General features: G+C 48.7%; 1 protein-coding gene across 1 annotated transcript; it reads left to right on the top strand.

Annotated features, from left to right (window-relative positions):
- Positions 1-1,654: 1,654 nt before the first annotated feature.
- ufc1 (ubiquitin-fold modifier conjugating enzyme 1) lies at positions 1,655-18,452 on the top strand. Its single transcript, XM_055664980.1, has 5 exons — positions 1,655-1,828; positions 8,132-8,199; positions 12,895-12,958; positions 17,061-17,137; positions 18,149-18,452. The coding sequence occupies exons 1-5, from the start codon at positions 1,706-1,708 to the stop codon at positions 18,249-18,251; spliced, it is 435 nt and encodes a 144-aa protein (XP_055520955.1). The 5' UTR covers positions 1,655-1,705; the 3' UTR covers positions 18,252-18,452.
- The last annotated feature ends 1,180 nt before the right edge of the window (positions 18,453-19,632 follow it).

Raw genomic sequence — 19,632 nt, forward strand, 5'->3', positions numbered from 1 at the left:
GAGTGCCGGAGCAGCAACAGAGAAGGCTCTATCCCCTCTGAGCCTCCGACTAGACCTCGGTACCTCCAGGAGCAGAGTATATATTTATGGTATATGGACACACTGATCTGTTTTGTAGTAAATGCCTACTATGTTCTGTGTGCTGAAGCAAAGCAAGAATGTCATTGTCCTATCAGGGACACATGACAATAAACTCACTTGACTTGACTTGACTCACAAATGTCTAAAGAAGGGTTTCGGCCCGAAACGTTGCCCATTTCCTTCGCTCCGCATAGATGCTGCTGAACCCGCTGAGTTTCTCCAGCATTTATGTGTACCTTCAATTTTCCAGCATCTGCAGTTCCTTCTTAAACACTCACAAATACACCTCATTATTCACTTAGGCATAGAAACATAGAAACATAGAAACATAGAAACATAGAAGCATAGAAGCATAGACAATAGGTGCAGGAGTAGAGGCCATTCGGCCCTTCGAGCCTGCACCACCATTCAATATAATCATGGCTGATCATCCAACTCAGTATCCCGTACCTGCCTTCTCTCCATACCCCCTGATCCCCTTAGCCACAAGGGCCACATCTAACTCCCTCTTAAATATAGCCGATGAACTGTGTGGCCTCAACTACCCTCTGTGGCAGAGAGTTCCAGAGATTCACCACTCTCTGTGTGAAAAAAGTTATTCTCATCTCGGTTTTAAAGGATTTCCACTTTATCCTTAAGCTGTGACCCCTTGTCCTGGACTTCCCCAACATCGGGAACAATCTTCCTGCATCTAGCCTGTCCAACCCCTTAAGAATTTTGTGAGTTTCTATAAGATCCCCTCTCAATCTCCTAAATTCTAGAGAGTATAAATATAAGTATAAATTTAAGTATAAATAAAGTATAAATATAAATATAAATATAAATATAAAGACAATATAAAGACAAAAATAAAGATAAGTATAAAGACAAGTCTATCCAGTCTTTCTTCATATGAAAGTCCTGACATCCCAGGAATCAGTCTGGTGAACCTTCTCTGCACTCCCTCTATGGCAAGAATGTCCTTCCTCAGATTTGGAGACCAAAACTGTACGCAATACTCCAGGTGTGGTCTCACCAAGACCCTGTACAACTGCAGTAGAGGGATTGATATAGTTTGCAATGTGCAATGTTGACATATTCTGCTGTGCTGCTGCAAGTTTGAAATGTAGGGAACAGTTTTGGAGTAATATGTGTGTTATGATTGTGTTTATAATTTGTTTGGTTGTTTTGTTGTTCCGCGAGCATTGCCACTTTCATTTCACTGCACATCTCGTATGTGTATGTGACAAATAAACTTGACTTGACTTGACTTGAGTAAGTGTCCCTTTAAATGTTTGGACTACATGTCCCATCATCCTTCACCTCCCGTGACAAGTGGGGGCGGGTCGGACGCGGACGCTGGCAGAGCGCATGCGCTGGGTGGGGGGGGCAGGGCCCGGGTAGAGCGCACGCGCGGTGGCCGGGCAGTACGCGGACGCGGTGGAGCACGCGTGGGTAGAGCGCATGCGCCGTGTCGGGCCGAACGCGGACGTTGCCGGGGCCGTGGGCAGAGCGCATGCGCCGTGCCGGACGTGGACGCGGACGCTGGAGGAGCGCATGCGCGTTGCCGGGCCCGGGTGGTGGGGGGGGCAGAGCGCATGCGCGGTGCCGGACGGAGACGGAGACGGAGACAGACGGACACAAGATGGCGGACGAGGTGACGCGCCGGGTGTTGAGCGGGATCCCGCTGCTCCGGAGCAACGCCGGGCCCCGGGACACCGAGCGCTGGCGGGAGCGGCTGAAGGAGGAATATCAGGCGTTGATTCAGGTCAGTCCCGGGCCCAATGGCCGCGTTTAGTGGAGAAAGGAGCGGGGACCGGCCCGTGGGTGTCTCCCCCTGGTGGCGGCGGGTGGAATCACACCCTTCACCCCCTTCCCCACACATGGACCAATATTGACATCTTGATGTTGGATTTATTCATAGAAACATAGAAACATAGTCAAGACAGTCAAGAGAGTCAAGAGTCAATTTAATTGTCATTTGGACCCCTGGAGGTCCAAACAAAATGCCGTTTCTGCAGCCATACATTACACACAAATAGACCCCAGACACAACATAATTACATTTAACATAAACATCCATCACATAGCTGTGATGGAAGGCCAAATAAACTTATCTCTCCACTGCACTCTCCCCCCCCCCCCCCCGATGTCAGAGTCAAAGTCAAAGCCCCCGGCTGGCGATGGCGATTGTCCCGCGGCCATTAAAGCCACGCCGGGTGGTGCAAGGTCGCACACCGGGTCTTGGTGTTAGAGCCCCCGGCGTGCGCTCGCAGAGTCCCGCGGCCATTCCAGCCGCGCGGGGCGGTGATGTCAGGCCCCGCTCCAGGAGCTCTTCGACCCCGCAACTCGGGCGGGAGAATTCGCCGTTGCAGGAGACCCGAAAAGCGGTCTCCCTCCAGGGACCCGCGGGCTCCCGGTGCCGCCGTCCGCAGACCCGCAGTAGCAGCCTCCGACTCAGCAGCAGCAGCGGCAGCAGCAGCATCTATGGAGCGAAGGAAATAGGCAAGGTTTCGGGCCGAAACCCTTCTTCAGACTGATCGGGGGCGGGGACAAGAAAGGAAAAAGGAGGAGGAGCCCGAAGGCTGGGGGATGGGAGGAGACAGCAGGGGGACTGAGGAAGGGGAGGAGACAACAAGGACTAACAAAATTGGGAGAATTCGATGTTCATGCCCCCAGGATGCAGGCTCCCCAAACGGAATATGAGGTGCTGTTCCTCCAATTTCCGGTGCTGCTCGCTGTGGCCAGGACAGAGAGGTCGGAGATGGAGTGGGAGGGGGAGTTGAAGTGCTGAGCCACCGGGAGGTCAGCTAGGTTATTGCGGACCGAGCGGAGGTGTTCGGCGAAACGATCGCCCAACCTCCGCTTGGTCTCACCGATATAGATCTGCTGACATCTAGAGCAGCGGACGCAATAGATGAGGTTGGAAGAGATGCAGGTGAACCTCTGTCGCACCTGGAACGACTGCTTGGGTCCTTGAACGGAGTCGAGGGGGGAGGTAAAGGGACAAGTGTTGCATCTCTTGCGGTTGCAAGAGAAAGTGCCCGGGGAGGGGGTGGTACGATTTTTTGTGTAACCTTCGATTCTCCAGCATCTGCAGTTCCCTCTTAAACATTGACATCTTGATGTTAGATTTATTCAGATTCAGATTCAACTTTAGATTCAGATTCAGATTCAACTTTGTCATTGTCAGTGTACAGTACAGAGACAAGGAAATGCATTTAGCATCTCCCTGGAAGAGCCACATGATTTCTTAACTTCCTTCTCTAATGGGTTGGGTGTTTATGCGTGCTATTTTCGTGATATTTATTTTAGTTGTTTATCTTTTAATATTTTGCCTTGTATAAACCATATAAACCATATAACAATTACAGCACGGAAACAGGCCATCTCGGCCCTACAAGTCCGTGCCGAACACATAATCTCCCCTAGTCCCATATACCTGCGCTCAGACCATAACCCTCCATTCCCTTCTCATCCATATGCCTATCCAATTTATTTTTAAATGATACCAATGAACCTGCCTCCACCACTTCCACTGGAAGCTCATTCCACACCGCTACCACTCTCTGAGTAGGGAAAAGCTTGTCCACATCAACTCTGTCTATCCCTCTCATCATTTTAAAGACCTCTATCAGGTCCCCCCTTAACCTTCTGCGCTCCAGAGAATAAAGACCTAACTTATTCAACCTATCTCTGTAACTTAGTTGTTGAAACTATACATTCAGATTCAGATTCAACTTTGTCATTGTCAGTGTACAGTACAGAGACAAGGAAATGCATTTAGCATCTCCCTGGAAGAGCCACATAATTTCTTAACTTTCTTCTCTAATGGGTTGGGTGTTTATGCGAGCTATTTTCGTGATATTTTTAATATTTTACCTTGTATAGAAACATAGAAATTAGGTGCAGGAGTAGAGGCCATTCGGCCCTTCGAGCCTGCACCATTCGCCATTCAATATGATCACGGCTGATCATCCAACTCAGTATCCCATCCCTGCCTTCTCTCCATACCCCCTGATCCCTCAAGGGGCCACATCTAACTCCCTCTTAAATATAGCCAATGAACTGGCCTCAACTACCCTCTGTGGCAGAGAGTTCCAGAGATTCACCACTCTCTGTGTGAAAAAAGTTCTTCTCATCTCGGTTTTAAAGGATTTCCCCCTTATCCTTAAGCTGTGACCCCTTGTCCTGGAACTTCCCCAACATCGGGAACAATCTTCCTGCATCTAGCCTGTCCAACCCCTTAAGAATTTTGTAAGTTTCTATAAGATCCCCCCTCAATCTTCTAAATTCTAGAGATTCTTGATTTTAGATTTATTCAGATTCAGATTCAACTCTAATTGTCATTGTCAGTGTACAGTACAGAGACAACGAAATGCATTTAGCATCTCCCTGGAACAGCCACATAGAATATGATTTCTTAACTTTCTTCTCTAATGGAGAGAAGGCAGGTACAGGATACTGTTGGTCAATGTTGGTCCAATGTGGGACATGTTGATCCAATGTGGGACATGTTGTTTTGGTCAATGTGGGACATGTTGTGCTGGTCAATGTGGGACATGTTGGTCCCATGTGGGACAGATTGTTTAAGAAGGAACTGCAGATGCTGGAGAATCGAAGGTACACAAAAAAGCTGGAGAAACTCAGCGGGGACAAGAAAGGAAAAAGGAGGAGGAGCCCGAAGACTGGGGGATGGGAGGAGACAGCAGGGGGACCGAGGAAGGGGAGGAGACAGCAAGGACTAACAAAATTGGGAGAATTCGATGTTCATGCCCCCAGGATGCAGACTCCCCAAGCGGAATATGAGGTGCTGTTCCTCCAATTTCCGGTGCTGCTCGCTGTGGCCATGGAGGAGACCCAGGACAGAGAGGATGGAGTGGGAGGGGGAGTTGAAGTGCTGAGCCACCGGGAGGTCAGCTTGGCTATTGCGGACCGAGCGGAGGTGTTCGGCGAAACGATCGCCCAACCTCCGCTTGGTCTCACCGATATAGATCTGCTGACATCTAGAGCAGCGGACGCAATAGATGAGGTTGGAAGAGATGCAGGTGAACCTCTGTCGCACCTGGAACGATTGCTTGGGTCCTTGAACGGAGTCGAGGGGGGAGGTAAAGGGACAAGTGTTGCATCTCTTGCGGTTGCAAGGGAAAGTGCCCGGGGAGGGGGTGGTACGATTTTTTGTGTAACCTTCGATTCTCCAGCATCTGCAGTTCCCTCTTAAACATTGACATCTTGATGTTAGATTTATTCAGATTCAGATTCAACTTTAGATTCAGATTCAGATTCAACTTTGTCATTGTCAGTGTACAGTACAGAGACAACGAAATGCATTTAGCATCTCCCTGGAAGAGCCACATAGAATATGATTTCTTAACTTCCTTCTCTAATGGGTTGGGTGTTTATGCGTGCTATTTTCGTGATATTTATTTTAGTTGTTTATCTTTTAATATTTTACCTTGTATAAACCATGTAAACCATATAAATTACAGCACGGAAACAGGCCATCTCGACCCTTCTAGTCCATGCCGAACACATAATCTCCCCTAGTCCCATATACCTGCGCTCAGACCATAACCCTCCATTCTCTTCTCATCCATCTGCCTATCCAATTTATTTTTAAATGATACCAACGAACCTGCCTCCACCACTTCCACTGGAAGCTCATTCCACACCGCTACCACTCTCTGAGTAAAGAAGTTCCCCCTCATATTACCCCTAAACTTCTGTCCCTTAATTCTGAAGTCATGTCCTCTTGTTTGAATCTTCCCTATTCTCAAAGGGAAAAGCTTGTCCACATCAACTCTGTCTATCCCTCTCATCATTTTAAAGGCCTCTATCAGGTCCCCCCTTAACCTTCTGCGCTCCAGAGAATAAAGACCTAACTTATTCAACCTATCTCTGTAACTTAGTTGTTGAAACTATAGATTCAGATTCAGATTCAACTTTGTCATTGTCAGTGTACAGTACAGAGACAACCAAATGCATTTAGCATCTCCCTGGAAGAGCGACATAGAATATGATTTCTTAACTTTCTTCTCTAATGGAGAGAAGGCAGGTACAGGATACTGAGTTGGATGATCAGATATATTCTTGCCACACCCTCTCCCTCCACCATCCCCCCCTCTCCTCTACTCTCCCTCCACCATCCCCCCCTCTCCTTTTCCTCCACCATTCCCCCTCTACCCTCCCTCCACCATCCCCTCTACCCTCCCTCCACCATCTCCCCTCTCCTCTCCTCTCCCACCACCATTCCCCCTCTCCTCTACTCTCCCCCCACCATCCCCCCCTCTCCTCTCCTCTCCCTCCACCATCCCCCCTCCTCTCTCCCACCACCATTCCTCCTCTACTCTCCCTCCACCATCCCCCCTCTCTTCTCCTCTTCCACCACCATTCCCCCTCTCCTCTACTCTCCCTCCACCCATCCCCCCCTCTCCTCTCCCTCCACCATCTTCCCCCTCTCTCCTCTACTCTCCCTCCACCATCTCCCCCCTCCCCTCTACTCTCCCCTCCACCATCCCCCCTCTCCTCTACTCTCCCTCCACCACCCCCTCCTCTCCTCTCCTTCCCCCTCCCCTCTCCTCTCCCTCCACCATTCCCCCTCTACCATTCATAGAAACATAGAAAATAGGTGCAGGAGTAGGCCATCCGGCCCTTAGAGCCTGCACCGCCATTCAGGGAGTACAGAGAAGGTTCACCAGACTGATTCCTGGGATGTCAGGACTTTCATATGAAGAAAGACTGGATAGACTCGGCTTGTACTCGCTAGAATTTAGAAGATTGAGGGGGATCTTATAGAAACTTACAAAATTCTTAAGGGGTTGGACAGGCTAGATGCAGGAAGATTGGTCCCGATGTTGGGGAAGTCCAGGACAAGGGGTCACAGTTTAAGGATAAGGGGGAAAATCTTTTTGGACCGAGATGAGAAAAACATTTTTTTTTTCACACACAGAGAGTGGTGAATCTGTGGAATTCTCTGCCACAGAAGGTAGTTGAGGCCACACAGTTCATTCGCTATATTTAAGAGGTAGTTAGATGTGGCCCTTGTGGCTAAAGGGATCAGGGGGTATGGAGAGAAGACAGGTAAGGGATACTGAGTTGGATGATCAGCCATGATCATATTGAATGGCGAATGGTGCAGGCTCGAAGGGCCGAATGGCCTCTACTCCTGCACCTATTTTCTATGTTGGTTTAAACCCCAAGATAGACACAAAATGCTGGAGTAACTCAGCGGGTCAGGCAGCATCTCTGGGTGACGTTTCGGGTTGAGGCCCTTCTTTAAAGTCTGAGTTTGAAGAATGGTCTTGACCCGAAATGTCAACCATTCCTTCTCTCCAGAGATGCTGCCTGTCCCGCTGAGTTACTCCAGCATTTTGTGTCGATCTTCTGCCCCAAACCATGTTGGAGTTGCATGCCGATAAAATGCCTTCCGAGCCTGGCCAGAGGAAGCCTCTCGATTGGCCGAGTCCGGAGCGGGTGGAGCGGTGGAGGAGCGCTGCTGCTGCTGCTGCTGCAGCCCGACCTCCGGAGAGTCGGAGGCTTCAACTGCAGGTCTGGCGGACGGCGGCACCGGGAGCCCGCGGGTCCCTGGAGGGAGACCGCTTTTCAGGGCTCCCGCAACGGCGACTTCTCCCGCCCGAGTTGCGGGGTCGAAGAGCTCCTGGAGCGGGGCCTGACATCACCGCCCCGCGCGGCTTGGAATGGCCGCGGGACTCTGCGAGCGCACGCCGGGGGCTCTAACACACCAAGACCCGGTGAGCGACCTCGCACCACCCGGCGTGGCTTTAATGGCCGCGGGACAATCGCCATTGCCAGCCGGGGGCTTTGACTTTGACTCTGACATCGGGGGGGGGGGGGGGGGGGGGAGTGCAGTGGAGAGATAAGTATTTTTGGCCTTCCATCACAGCGATGTGATGGATGTTTATGTAAATTATGTTGTGTCTGGGGTCTATTTGTTTGTAATGTATGGCTGCAGAAACGGCATTTCGTTTGGACCTCAAGGGGTCCAAATGACAATTAAATTGTATCTTGTATCTTGTATCTCGATTGACGTGATTTCTCTTTGCACCCTCAGTATGTGGAGAATAACAAACAAGCTGACAACGACTGGTTCAGACTGGAGTCCAACAAAGACGGGACAAGGTGAGTGGTACAGTCACAGAAACAGGCATCGCAGAAACAGCCCAAACTCTTCCATGCCAACCTAGTGCCTAGCCGAGCTAGTCAACAGACAATAGGTGCAGGAGTAGGCCCTTCGAGCCAGCACCGCCATTCAATGTGATCATCACACGTGCAAAATACTCTCCAGACTGCTCCTATCCGTGTCATTGAAACATTATCAGGGGAAATCTGAGGAAGGACATTCCAAATCTGAGGAAGGACATTCCAAATCTGAGGAAGGACATTATTGCCATAGAGGGAGTGCAGAGAAGGTTCACCAGACTGATTCCTGGGATGTCAGGACTGTCTTATGAAGAAAGACTGGATAGACTTGGTTTATACTCTCTAGAATTTAGGAGATTGAGAGGGGATCTTATAGAAACTTACAAAATTCTTAAGGGGTTGGACAGGCTAGATGCAGGAAGATTGTTCCCGATGTTGGGGAAGTCCAGGACAAGGGGTCACAGCTTAAGGATAAGGGGGAAATCCTTTAAACCGAGATGAGAAGAACTTTTTTTTCACACAGAGAGTGGTGAATCTCTGGAACTCTCTGCCACAGAGGGTAGTTGAGGCCAGTTCATTGGCTATATTTAAGAGGGAGTTAGATGTGGCCCTTGGGCTAAGGGGATCAGAGGGTATGGAGAGAAGGCAGGTACGGGATACTGAGTTGGATGATCAGCCATGATCATATTGAATGGCGGTGCAGGCTCGAAGGGCCGAATGGCCTACTCCTGCACCTAATTTCTATGTTTCTATTATAACCATATAACAATTACAGCACGGAAACAGGCCATCTCGGCCCTACAAGTCCGTGCCGAACAACTTTTTTCCCCTTAGTCCCACCTGCCTGCACTCATACCATAACCCTCCATTCCCTTCTCATCCATATGCCTATCCAATTTATTTTTAAATGATACCAATGAACCTGCCTCCACCACTTCCACTGAAAGCTCATTCCACACCGCTACCACATCCAATTTATTTTTAAATGATACCAACGAACCTGCCTCCACCACTTCCACTGGAAGCTCATTCCACACCGCTACCACTCTCTGAGTAAAGAAGTTCCCCCTCATATTACCCCTAAACTTCTGTCCCTTAATTCTGAAGTCATGTCCTCTTGTTTGAATCTTCCCTATTCTCAAAGGGAAAAGCTTGTCCACATCAACTCTGTCTATCCCTCTCATCATTTTAAAGACCTCTATCAAGTCCCCCCTTAACCTTCTGCCCTCCAGAGAAAGCTGTTGGTAAAGAAAGCTGTTGGTGTGCTGGCCTTTATAAATCAGAGCATTGAGTATAGAAGCTGGGATGTAATGTTAAAATTGTACAAGGCATTGGTGAGGCCAAATCTGGAGTATGGTGTACAATTTTGGTCGCCCAATTATAGGAAGGATGTCAACAAAATAGAGAGAGTACAGAGGAGATTTACTAGAATGTTGCCTGGGTTTCAGCAACTAAGTTACAGAGAAAGGTTGAACAAGTTAGTGCTTTATTCTTTTGGAGCGCAGAAGGTTAAGGGGGGACTTGATAGAGGTTTTTAAAATGATGAGAGGGATAGACAGAGTTGACGTGGATAAGCTTTTCCCACTGAGAGTAGGGAAGATTCAAACAAGGGGACATGACTTGAGAATTAAGGGACTAAAGTTTAGGGGTAACTTCTTTACTCAGAGAGTGGTGGCTGTGTGGAATGAGCTTCCAGTGAAGGTGGTGGAGGCAGGTTCGTTTTTATCATTTAAAAATAAATTGGATAGTTATATGGACGGGAAAGGAATGGAGGGTTATGGTCTGAGCGCAGGTGTATGGGACTAGGGGAGAATACGTGTTCGGCACGGACTAGAAGGGTCGAGATGGCCTGTTTCCGTGCTGTAATTGTTATATGGTTATTCGATCTAGGACTACACCCGTCCCTAAACACATCAGATTTCACTCTCAGAATTCCCTCTCTCTACCTCCCCGGGCCAATTTAGTTAAGAAATACAGCACCGACATAGAACCTTCGGCCCACGGACTCCATGCCAACCGTCGATCACCCGTTCGCACTAGTTTAGGTTCGAGAAACAGTGCGAAAACAGGTCCTTCCCGCCACCGAGTTTGGGTGATCACCCCGTACACAAGAACTATCCTGCACGCTGGGGACAATTTACAGTTTTACAGAAGACAATGAACCTGCAAACGTGTGCATCTCAGATTCAGATTCAGATTCAGATTCAATTTTAATTGTCATTGTCAGTGTACAGTACAGAGACAACGAAATGCATTTAGCATCTCCCTGGAGGAGCGACATAGCAAACGATTTGAATAAATAATAATAAGTGTCCGGGGGGGTGGTGATTCGCAGTCACCGAGGTACGTTGTTGAGTAGAGTGACAGCCGTCGGGAAGAAGCTGTTCCTGGACCTGCTGGTCCTCTCCGGCAACGGAGAGACCTGTAGCGCCTCCCGGATGGTAGGAGGGTAAACAGTCCGTGGTTGGGGGTGAGAGCAGTCCTTGGCGATGCTGAGCGCCCTCCGCAGACAACGCTTGCTTTGGACAGACTCAATGGAGGGGAGCGAGGAACCGGTGATGCGTTGGGCAATTTTCACCACCCTCTGCAATGCCTTCCGGTCGGAGACAGAGCAGTTGCCATACCATATTGTGATGCAGTTGGTAAGGATGCTCTCGATGGTGCAGCGGTAGAAGTTCACCAGGATCTGAGGAGACAGATAGAAACATAGAAACATAGAAATTAGGTGCAGGAGTAGGCGATTCAGCCCTTCGAGCCTGCACCGCCATTCAATATGATCATGGCTGATCATCCAACTCAGTATCCCGTACCTGCCTTCTCTCCATACCCCCTGATCCCCTTAGCCACAAGGGCCACATCTAACTCCCTCTTAAATATAGCCAAAATATGGCCTCAACTACCCTCTGTGGCAGAGAGTTCCACAGATTCACCACTCTCTGTGTGAAAAAAAGTTCTTCTCATCTTGGTTTTAAAGGATTTCCCCCTTATCCTTAAGCTGTGACCCCTTGTCCTGGACTTCCCTAACAGCGGGAACAATCTTCCTGCATCTAGCCTGTCCAACCCCTTAAGAATTTTGTAAGTTTCTATAAGATCCCCTCTCAATCTCCTAAATTCTAGAGAGTATAAACCACGTCTATCCAGTCTTTCTTCATAAGATAGTCCTGACATCCCAGCAATCAGTCTGGTGAACCTTCTCTGCACTCCCTCTATGGCAATAATGTCCTTCCTCAGATTTGGAGACCAAAACTCTACGCAATACTCCAGGTGTGGTCTCACCAAGACCCTGTACAACTGCAGTAGAACCTCTCTGCTCCTATACTCAAATCCCTTTGCAATGAAAGCTAACATACCATTCGCTTTCTTTACTGCCTGCTGCACCTGCATGCCTACTTTCAATGACTGGTTTACCATGACACCCAGGTCTAGCTGCATCTCCCCCTTTCCCCATCGGCTACCATTTAGATAATAGTCTGCTTTCCTTTTTTTGCCACCAAAATGGATAACCTCACATTTATCCACATTATACTGCATCTGCCAAACATTTTCCCACTCACCCAGCCTATCCAAGTCACCCTGCAGTCTCCTAGCATCCTCCTCACAGCTAACACTGCCCCCCAGCTTAGTGTCATCCGCAAACTTGGAGATATTGCCTTCAATTCCCTCATCCAGATCATTAATATATATTGTAAATAGCTGGGGTCCCAGTACTGAGCCTTGGGGTACCCCACTAGTCACTGCCTGCCATTGTGAAAAGGACCCGTTTACTGCTACTCTTTGCTTCCTGTTTGCCAGCCAGTTCTCTATCCACATCAATACTGAACCCCCAATGCCGTGTGCTTTAAGTTTGTATACTAATCTCTTATGTGGGACCTTGTCGAAAGCCTTCTGGAAGTCCAGATACACCACATCCACTGGTTCTCCCCTATCAACGCTACTAGTTACATCCTCGAAAAATTCTATAAGATTCGTCAGACATGATTTACCTTTCGTAAATCCATGCTGACTTAGCCAATGATTTCACCACTTTCCAAATGTGCTGCTATCCCAACTTTAATAACTGACTCTAGCAGTTTCCCCACTACCGACGTTAGACTAACTGGTCTGTAATTCCCCATTTTCTCTCTCCCTCCCTTCTTAAAAAGTGGGGTTACGTTTGCTACCCGCCAATCCTCAGGAACTACTCCAGAAGGAATCTAAAGATGGACCTTCTTCAGTCTCCTCAGGAAGAAGAGACGCTGATGAGCCTTCTTGATCAGAGTAGAGGTATTGTGGGTCCAAGAGAGGTCATCGGAGATGTTGACCCCCAGGAACCTGAAGCTGGAAACACGTTCCACCTCCGTCCCGTTAATGTGGATGGGGGTGTGCGTGCCGCCTCTGGACTTCCTGAAGTCTACAATGAGTCTTCTTGGAGTTAAGGGCCAGGTTGTTGTCAGCGCACCATGCTGCTAAGTGCTGGACCTCTGTGAAGTGTGGGAGGAAGCCGGAGTACCCGGAGCAAACTCCGTACAGTCAGCGCCCGTAGTTGGGATCGAACCTGGGTCTCTGACGCTGTGAGGCAGCAACTCTACCGCTGCGCCCCCTAACTTGGGGAGGAGGGAGGGGGAAGGGGAAGGACTGTGAGCACTTACTTTATCCAACGTGGGAGGTTTTACACTGAGATTTTTCTTCCATCAGATGGTTCGGCAAATGTTGGTACATCCATGAACTCCTTAAGTATGAATTCAACATTGAGTTTGACGTAAGTCATGATTTTCTATTTGCTGGGTTAATCTGAGCTCCTCAAATTACTCTCTCTCCCCCCTCCATCACTCACTTTCCCCACTTCCCTCTCCCAAACCTTTCATAGAAACATAGACAATAGGTGCAGGAGTAGAGGCCATTCGGCCCTTCGATCCTGCACCATTCGCCATTCAATATGATCATGGCTGATCATCCAACTCAGTATCCTGTACCTGCCTTCTCTCCATACCCCCTGATCCCTTTAGCCACAAGGGCCACATCTAACTCCCTCTTAAATATAGCCAATGAACTGTGGCCTCAACTACCTTCTGCGGCAGAGAATTCCACAGATTCACCACTCTCTGTGTGAAAAATGTTTTAGAGCCAGCACCACCATTCACTTTAATAATGGCTGATCATCCACGATCAGTACCCCGTTCCTGCCTTCTCCCCATATCCCCGTGTTTCCTCGTCTCTGTTCTACATAGAAACATAGACAATAGGTGTAGGAGGAGGCCATTCGGCCCTTCGAGCCTGCACCATTCGCCATTCAATATGATCATGGCTGATCATCCAACTCAGTATCCTGTACCCTGCCTTCTCTCCATACCCCCTGATCCCTTTAGCCACAAGGGCCACATCTAACTCCCTCTTAAATATAGCCGGCCTCAACTACCTTCTGTGGCAGAGAATTCCACAGATTCACCACTCTCTGTGTGAAAAATATTTTTCTCATCTCGGTCCTAAAGGATTTCCCCCTTACCCTTAAACTGCGACCCCTTGTTCTGGACTTCCCCAACATCGGGAACAATCTTCCTGCATCTAGCCTGTCCAACCCCTTAAGAATTTTGTAAGTTTCTATAAGATCCCCCCTCAATCTTCTAAATTCTAGCGCATACAAGCCGAGTCTATCCAGTCGTTCTTCATATGAAAGTCCTGACATCCCAGGAATCAGTCTGGTGAACCTTCTCTGTACTCCCTCTCTGGCAAGAATGTCTTTCCTCAGATTAGGAGACCAAAACTGTACGCAATACTCCAGGTGTGGTCTCACCAAGACCCTGTACAACCGCAGTAGAACCTCCCTGCTCCTAGACTCAAATCCTTTTGCTATGAATGCTAACATACCATTCGCTTTCTTCACTGCCTGCTGCACCTGCATGCCTACTTTCAATGACTGGTGTACCATGACACCCAGGTCTCGTTGCATCTCGTTGCAATCCTTTTGCTATGAATGCTAACATACCATTCGCTGCTATGAATGCTAACATACCATTCCCTCCCTCCTTTCCACCCATCCATCCTGGGGGGGGGGGGGGGAGGAGAAGGGAATAAACAGGTGGGGTACAGGGAAGAGGGGGAATAAAAATGCTCGGCACAGTGGCGCAGCTGATAGTGCTCCTGACCTCGGTTGCTGTTTTTTTGGAGTTTGCATGTTCTCCCTGTGACTGTGTGGGTTGCCTCCGGGTGCTCCGGTTTCCTCCCACATTCTGTAGACGTACAGATTTGTAGGTGAATTATCTGCTGTGAATTGTCTCTTGTGTGAAGGATGTAAACTTGGGAGAACATAGAAACTTAGGTGCAGTAGTAAGCCATTTGGCCCTTCAAGCCAGCACTGCCATTCAATATTCGGTTAGGTAAGGGGGAGGTGCAGCGAGATCTGGGTGTCCTTGTACACCGGTCACTGAAAGTTGGCTTACAGGTACAGCAGGCAGTGAAGAAAGCCAATGGAATGTTGGCCTTCATAACAAGAGGATTTCAGTATAGAAACATAGAAACATAGAAATTAGGTGCAGGAGTAGAGGCCATTCGGCCCTTCGAGCCTGCACCATTCGCCATTCAATATGATCATGGCTGATCATCCAACTCAGTATCCCGTACCTGCCTTCTCTCCATACCCTCTGATCCCCTTAGCCACAAGGGCCACATCTAACTCCCTCTTAAATATAGCCAATGAACTGTGGCCTCGACTACCCTCTGTGGCAGAGAGTTCCAGAGATTCACCACTCTCTGTGTGAAAAAAGTTCTTCTCATCTCGGTTTTAAAGGATTTCCCCCTCATCCTTAAGCTGTGACCCCTTGTCCTGGACTTCCCCAACATCGGGAGCAATCTCCCTGCATCTAGCCTGTCCAACCCCTTAAGAATTTTGTAAGTTTCTATAAGATCCCCTCTCAATCTCCTAAATTCTAGAGAGTATAAACCAAGTCTATCTAGTCTTTCTTCATAAGACAGTCCTGACATCCCAGGAATCAGTCTGGTGAACCTTCTCTGCACTCCCTCTATGGCAATAATGTCCTTCCTCAGGTTTGGAGACCAAAACTGTCCGCAATGCTCCAGGTGTGGTCTCACCAAGACCCTGTACAACTGCAGTAGAACCTCCCTGCTCCTATACTCAAATCCTTTTTGCTATGAAAGCTAACATACCATTCGCTTTCTTCACTGCCTGCTGCACCTGCATGCCTACTTTTAATGACTGGTGTACCATGACACCCAGGTCTCGTTGCATCTCCCTTTTTCCTAGTCGGCCACCATTTAGATAATAGTCTGCTTTCCTGTTTTTTGCCACCAAAATGGATAAGCCTTTTGCAGTAGTAAGCCATTTGGCCCTTCAAGCCAGCACTGCCATTCAATATTAGGTTAGGTAAGGGGGAGGTGCAGCGAGATCTGTGTGTCCTTGTACACCAGTCACTGAAAGTTGGCGTGCAGGTACAGCAGGCAGTGAAGAAAGCGAATGGTATGTTAGCTTTCATAGCAAAAGGATTTGAGTATAGGAGCAGGGAGGTTCTACTGCAGTTGTACAGGGTCTTGGTGAGACCACACCTGGAGTATTGCGTACAGTTTTGGTCTCCGAATCTGAGGAAAGACATTATTGCCATAGAGGGAGTGCAGAGAAGGTTCACCAGACTGATTCCTGGGATGTCAGGACTGTCTCATGAAGAAAGACTGGATAGACTTTGGTTTATACTCTCTAGAATTTAGGAGATTGAGAGGGGGATCTTATAGAAACTTACAAAATTCTTAAGGGGTTGTGGACAGGCTAGATGCAGGAAGATTGCTCCCGATGTTGGGGAAGTCCAGGACAAGGGGTCACAGCTTAAGGATAAGGGGGAAATCCTTTAAAACCAAGACGAGAAGAACTTTTTTCACACAGAGAGTGGTGAATCTCTGGTCTCTGGAACTCTCTGCCACAGAGGGTAGTTGAGGCCACAGTTCATTGGCTATATTTAAGAGGGAGTTAGATGTGGCCCTTGTGGCTAAGGGGATCAGGGGGTATGGAGAGAAGGCAGGTACGGGATACTGAGTTGGATGATCAGCCATGATCATATTGAATGGCGGTGCAGGCTCGAAGGGCCGAATGGCCTCTACTCCTGCACCTAATTTCTATGTTTCTATGTATTCACTGGAGTTTAGAAGGATGAGGGGGGGGGGGATCTTATAGAAACAATATAAAATTATAAAAGGACTGGACAAGCTAGATGCAGGAAAAATGTTCCCCAATGTTGGGCGAGTCCAGAACCAGGCGCCACACACAGTCTTAGAATAAAGGGGAGGTCATTTAAGACTGAGGTGAGAAAAAACGTTTTAATCCAGAGAGTTGTGAATTTGTGGAATTCCCTGCCACAGAGGGCAGTGGAGGCCAAGTCACTGGATGTATTTAAGAGAGAGTTAGATAGAGCTCTAGGGGCGAGTGGAGTCAAGGGATATGGGGAGAAGGCAGGCACGGGTTATTGATAGGGGACGATCAGCCATGATCACAATGAATGGTGGTGCTGGCTCGAAGGGCCGAATGGCCTCCTCCTGCAGCTAAGATCAGCCATGATAGCAATGAATGGTGGTGCTGGCTCGAAGGGGCGTATGGCCTCCTTCTGCAGCTAAGATCAGCCATGATAGAATGGCGTAGATGGGCCGAACGGCCTAATTCTGCTCCTCTCTAACGTGAACTTACGGAAGGGAGGGTAGGGTGGGAATTTGGGAAGGGAGGTGTGATCGGAAGGAGAGAGTGAGGTTTGTGTGTGTGTGTGGGGGGTGGGGGTGGTGGGGGGAAGGGTGGAGGATGGTGGGGGAGGGAGGGAGGGGGGGATGTGAAGGGAAGCTGAATGAATACCCGGCCCCCTTCTCTGCAGATCCCGGTGACATATCCCACGACGGCACCAGAGGTCGCCGTTCCGGAGCTGGACGGGAAGACGGCCAAAATGTACAGGTAGATGGGGGCGGGGAGAGGGGAGAAACATAGACAATAGGTGCAGGAGTAGAGGCCATTCGGCCCTTCGAGCCTGCACCATTCGCCATTCAATATGATCATGGCTGATCATCCAACTCAGTGTTCCATTCCTGCCTTCTCTCCATACCCCCTGATCCCTTTAGCCACAAGGGCCTCATCTAACAACGAAAGACATTCTTGCCATAGAGGGAGTACAGAGAAGGTTCACCAGACTGATTCCTAGAACGTCAGGACTTTCATATGAAGAAAGACTGGATAGACTCGGCTTGTACACGCTAGAATTTAGAAGATTGAGGGGGGATCTTATAGAAACTTACAAAATCCTTAAGGGGTTGGTCAGGCTAGATGCAGGAAGATTGTTCCCGATGTTGGGGAAGTCCAGGACAAGGGGTCACAGTTTAAGGATAAAGGGGGAAATCCTTTAGGACCGAGATGAGAAAAACATTTTTCACACAGAGAGTGGTGAATCTGTGGAATTCTCTGCCACAGAAGGTAGTTGAGGCCACAGTTCATTGGCTATATTTAAGAGGGAGTTAGATGTGGCCCTTGAGGGATCAGGGGGTATGGAGAGAAGGCAGGGATGGGATACTGAGTTGGATGATCAGCCATGATCGTATTGAATGGCGGTGCAGGCTCGAAGGTTCGAATGGCCTCTACTCCTGCACCTATTGTCTATGTTTCTATGTTTCTATGAGTGGCGGTGCAGGCTGGAAGTGCCGAATGGCCTCTACTCCTGCACCTATTGTCTATGTTTCTATGTTTCTATGAGTGGCGGTGCAGGCTGGAAGGTCCGAATGACCTCTACTCCTGCACCTATTGTCTATGTTTCTATGAATGGCGGTGCAGGCTGGAAGGGCCGAATGGCCTCTACTCCTGCACCTATTGTCTATGTTTCTATGTTTCTATCTTGTAACAAGCTGAGCAATGCTCTCCCCCTCCCTCTGGCTTTGCTTCCTGAAGTTGATCACTATTTTTGTTCTCTCCTTGCAGAGGTGGAAAGATTTGTCTAACGGATCACTTCAAGCCACTGTGGGCTCGCAACGTCCCAAAGTTTGGGTTGGGTCACCTGATGGCACTGGGGGTGAGTACCTGAAACCGTGGCAACCAAAGATCCTAGAGCAGCAAGATAGACCACTTCTCCGAAATCCAATGGACTGATGTGTAGTACGTAACGGAAGGTCACGGCCGCCATTTGTTGATGCGAAACACGACATCTTTGGTATCGAGGGCGGACTCCACAGTTATACAATCTGCTCTTACATCAGGTCGCAGGGAAGAGCAAAGATACTAGAGGCTCCTCTAATATCGACGATAAAAACAGAAACATAGAAACATAGAAAATAGGTGCAGGAGTAGAGGCCATTCGGCCCTTCGAGCCTGCACCGCCATTCATAGAAGCATAGAAACATGGACAATAGGTGCAGGAGTAGGCCATTCGGCCCTTCGAGCCTGCACCGCCACTCAATATGATCTTGGCTGATCATCCAACTCACTATCCCATCCCTGCCTCCTCTCCATACCCCGTGATCCCTTTAGCCACAAGGGCCACATCTAACTCCCTCTTAAATATAGCCAATGAACTGTATGGCCTCAACTACCTTCTGTGGCAGAGAATTCCACAGATTCACCACTCTCTGTGTGTGTGAAAAAAAAAATGTTTTTCTCATCTCGGTCCTAAAAGACTTCCCCCTTATCCTTAAACTGTGTGTGTGGCCCCTTGTCCTGGACTCCCCCAACATCGGGAACAATCTTCCTGCATCTAGCCTGTCCACAACCCCTTAAGAATTTTGTAATTTTCTATAAGATCCCCCCTCAATCTTCTAAATTCTAGCGAGTACAAGCCGAGTCTATCCAGTCTTTCTTCATATGAATGTCCTGCCATCCCAGGAATCAGTCTGGTGAACCATCTCTGCACTCCCTCTATGGCAAGAATGTATTTCCTCAGATTAGGAGACCAAAACTGTACGCAATACTCCAGGTGTGATCTCACCAAGACCCTGTACAACTGCAGTAGAACCTCCCTGCTCCTATACTCAAATCCTTTTGCTATGAATGCTAACATACCATTGGCTTTCTTGTCTATATTTAAGTGGGTGTTAGATGTGGCCCTTGTGGCTACCATTGGCTTTCTTCACTGCCTGCTGCACCTGCATGCCTACTTTCAATGACTGGTATACCATGACACCCAGATCTCACTGCATCTCCCCTTTTCCTAATCGGCCACCATAGTGAAATTTGCCACCAAAGTGGATAACCTCACATTTATCCACATTATACTGCATCTGCCATGCATTTGCCCACTCACCCAACCTATCCAAGTCACCTTGCAGCCTCCTAGCATCCTCCTCACAGCTAACACTGCCCCCCATCTTCGTGTCATCCGCAAACTTGGAGATGTTGCATTCAATTCCCTCATCCAGATCATTTGGGGGAAGAGGACATTTCCTCCACTCCTGAGTTGATCCAGAACTGTT

This window comes from Leucoraja erinacea, unplaced genomic scaffold (genome assembly GCF_028641065.1).
Source record: "Leucoraja erinacea ecotype New England unplaced genomic scaffold, Leri_hhj_1 Leri_1017S, whole genome shotgun sequence".
NCBI classification, from domain to species: Eukaryota; Metazoa; Chordata; class Chondrichthyes; order Rajiformes; family Rajidae; genus Leucoraja; species Leucoraja erinaceus.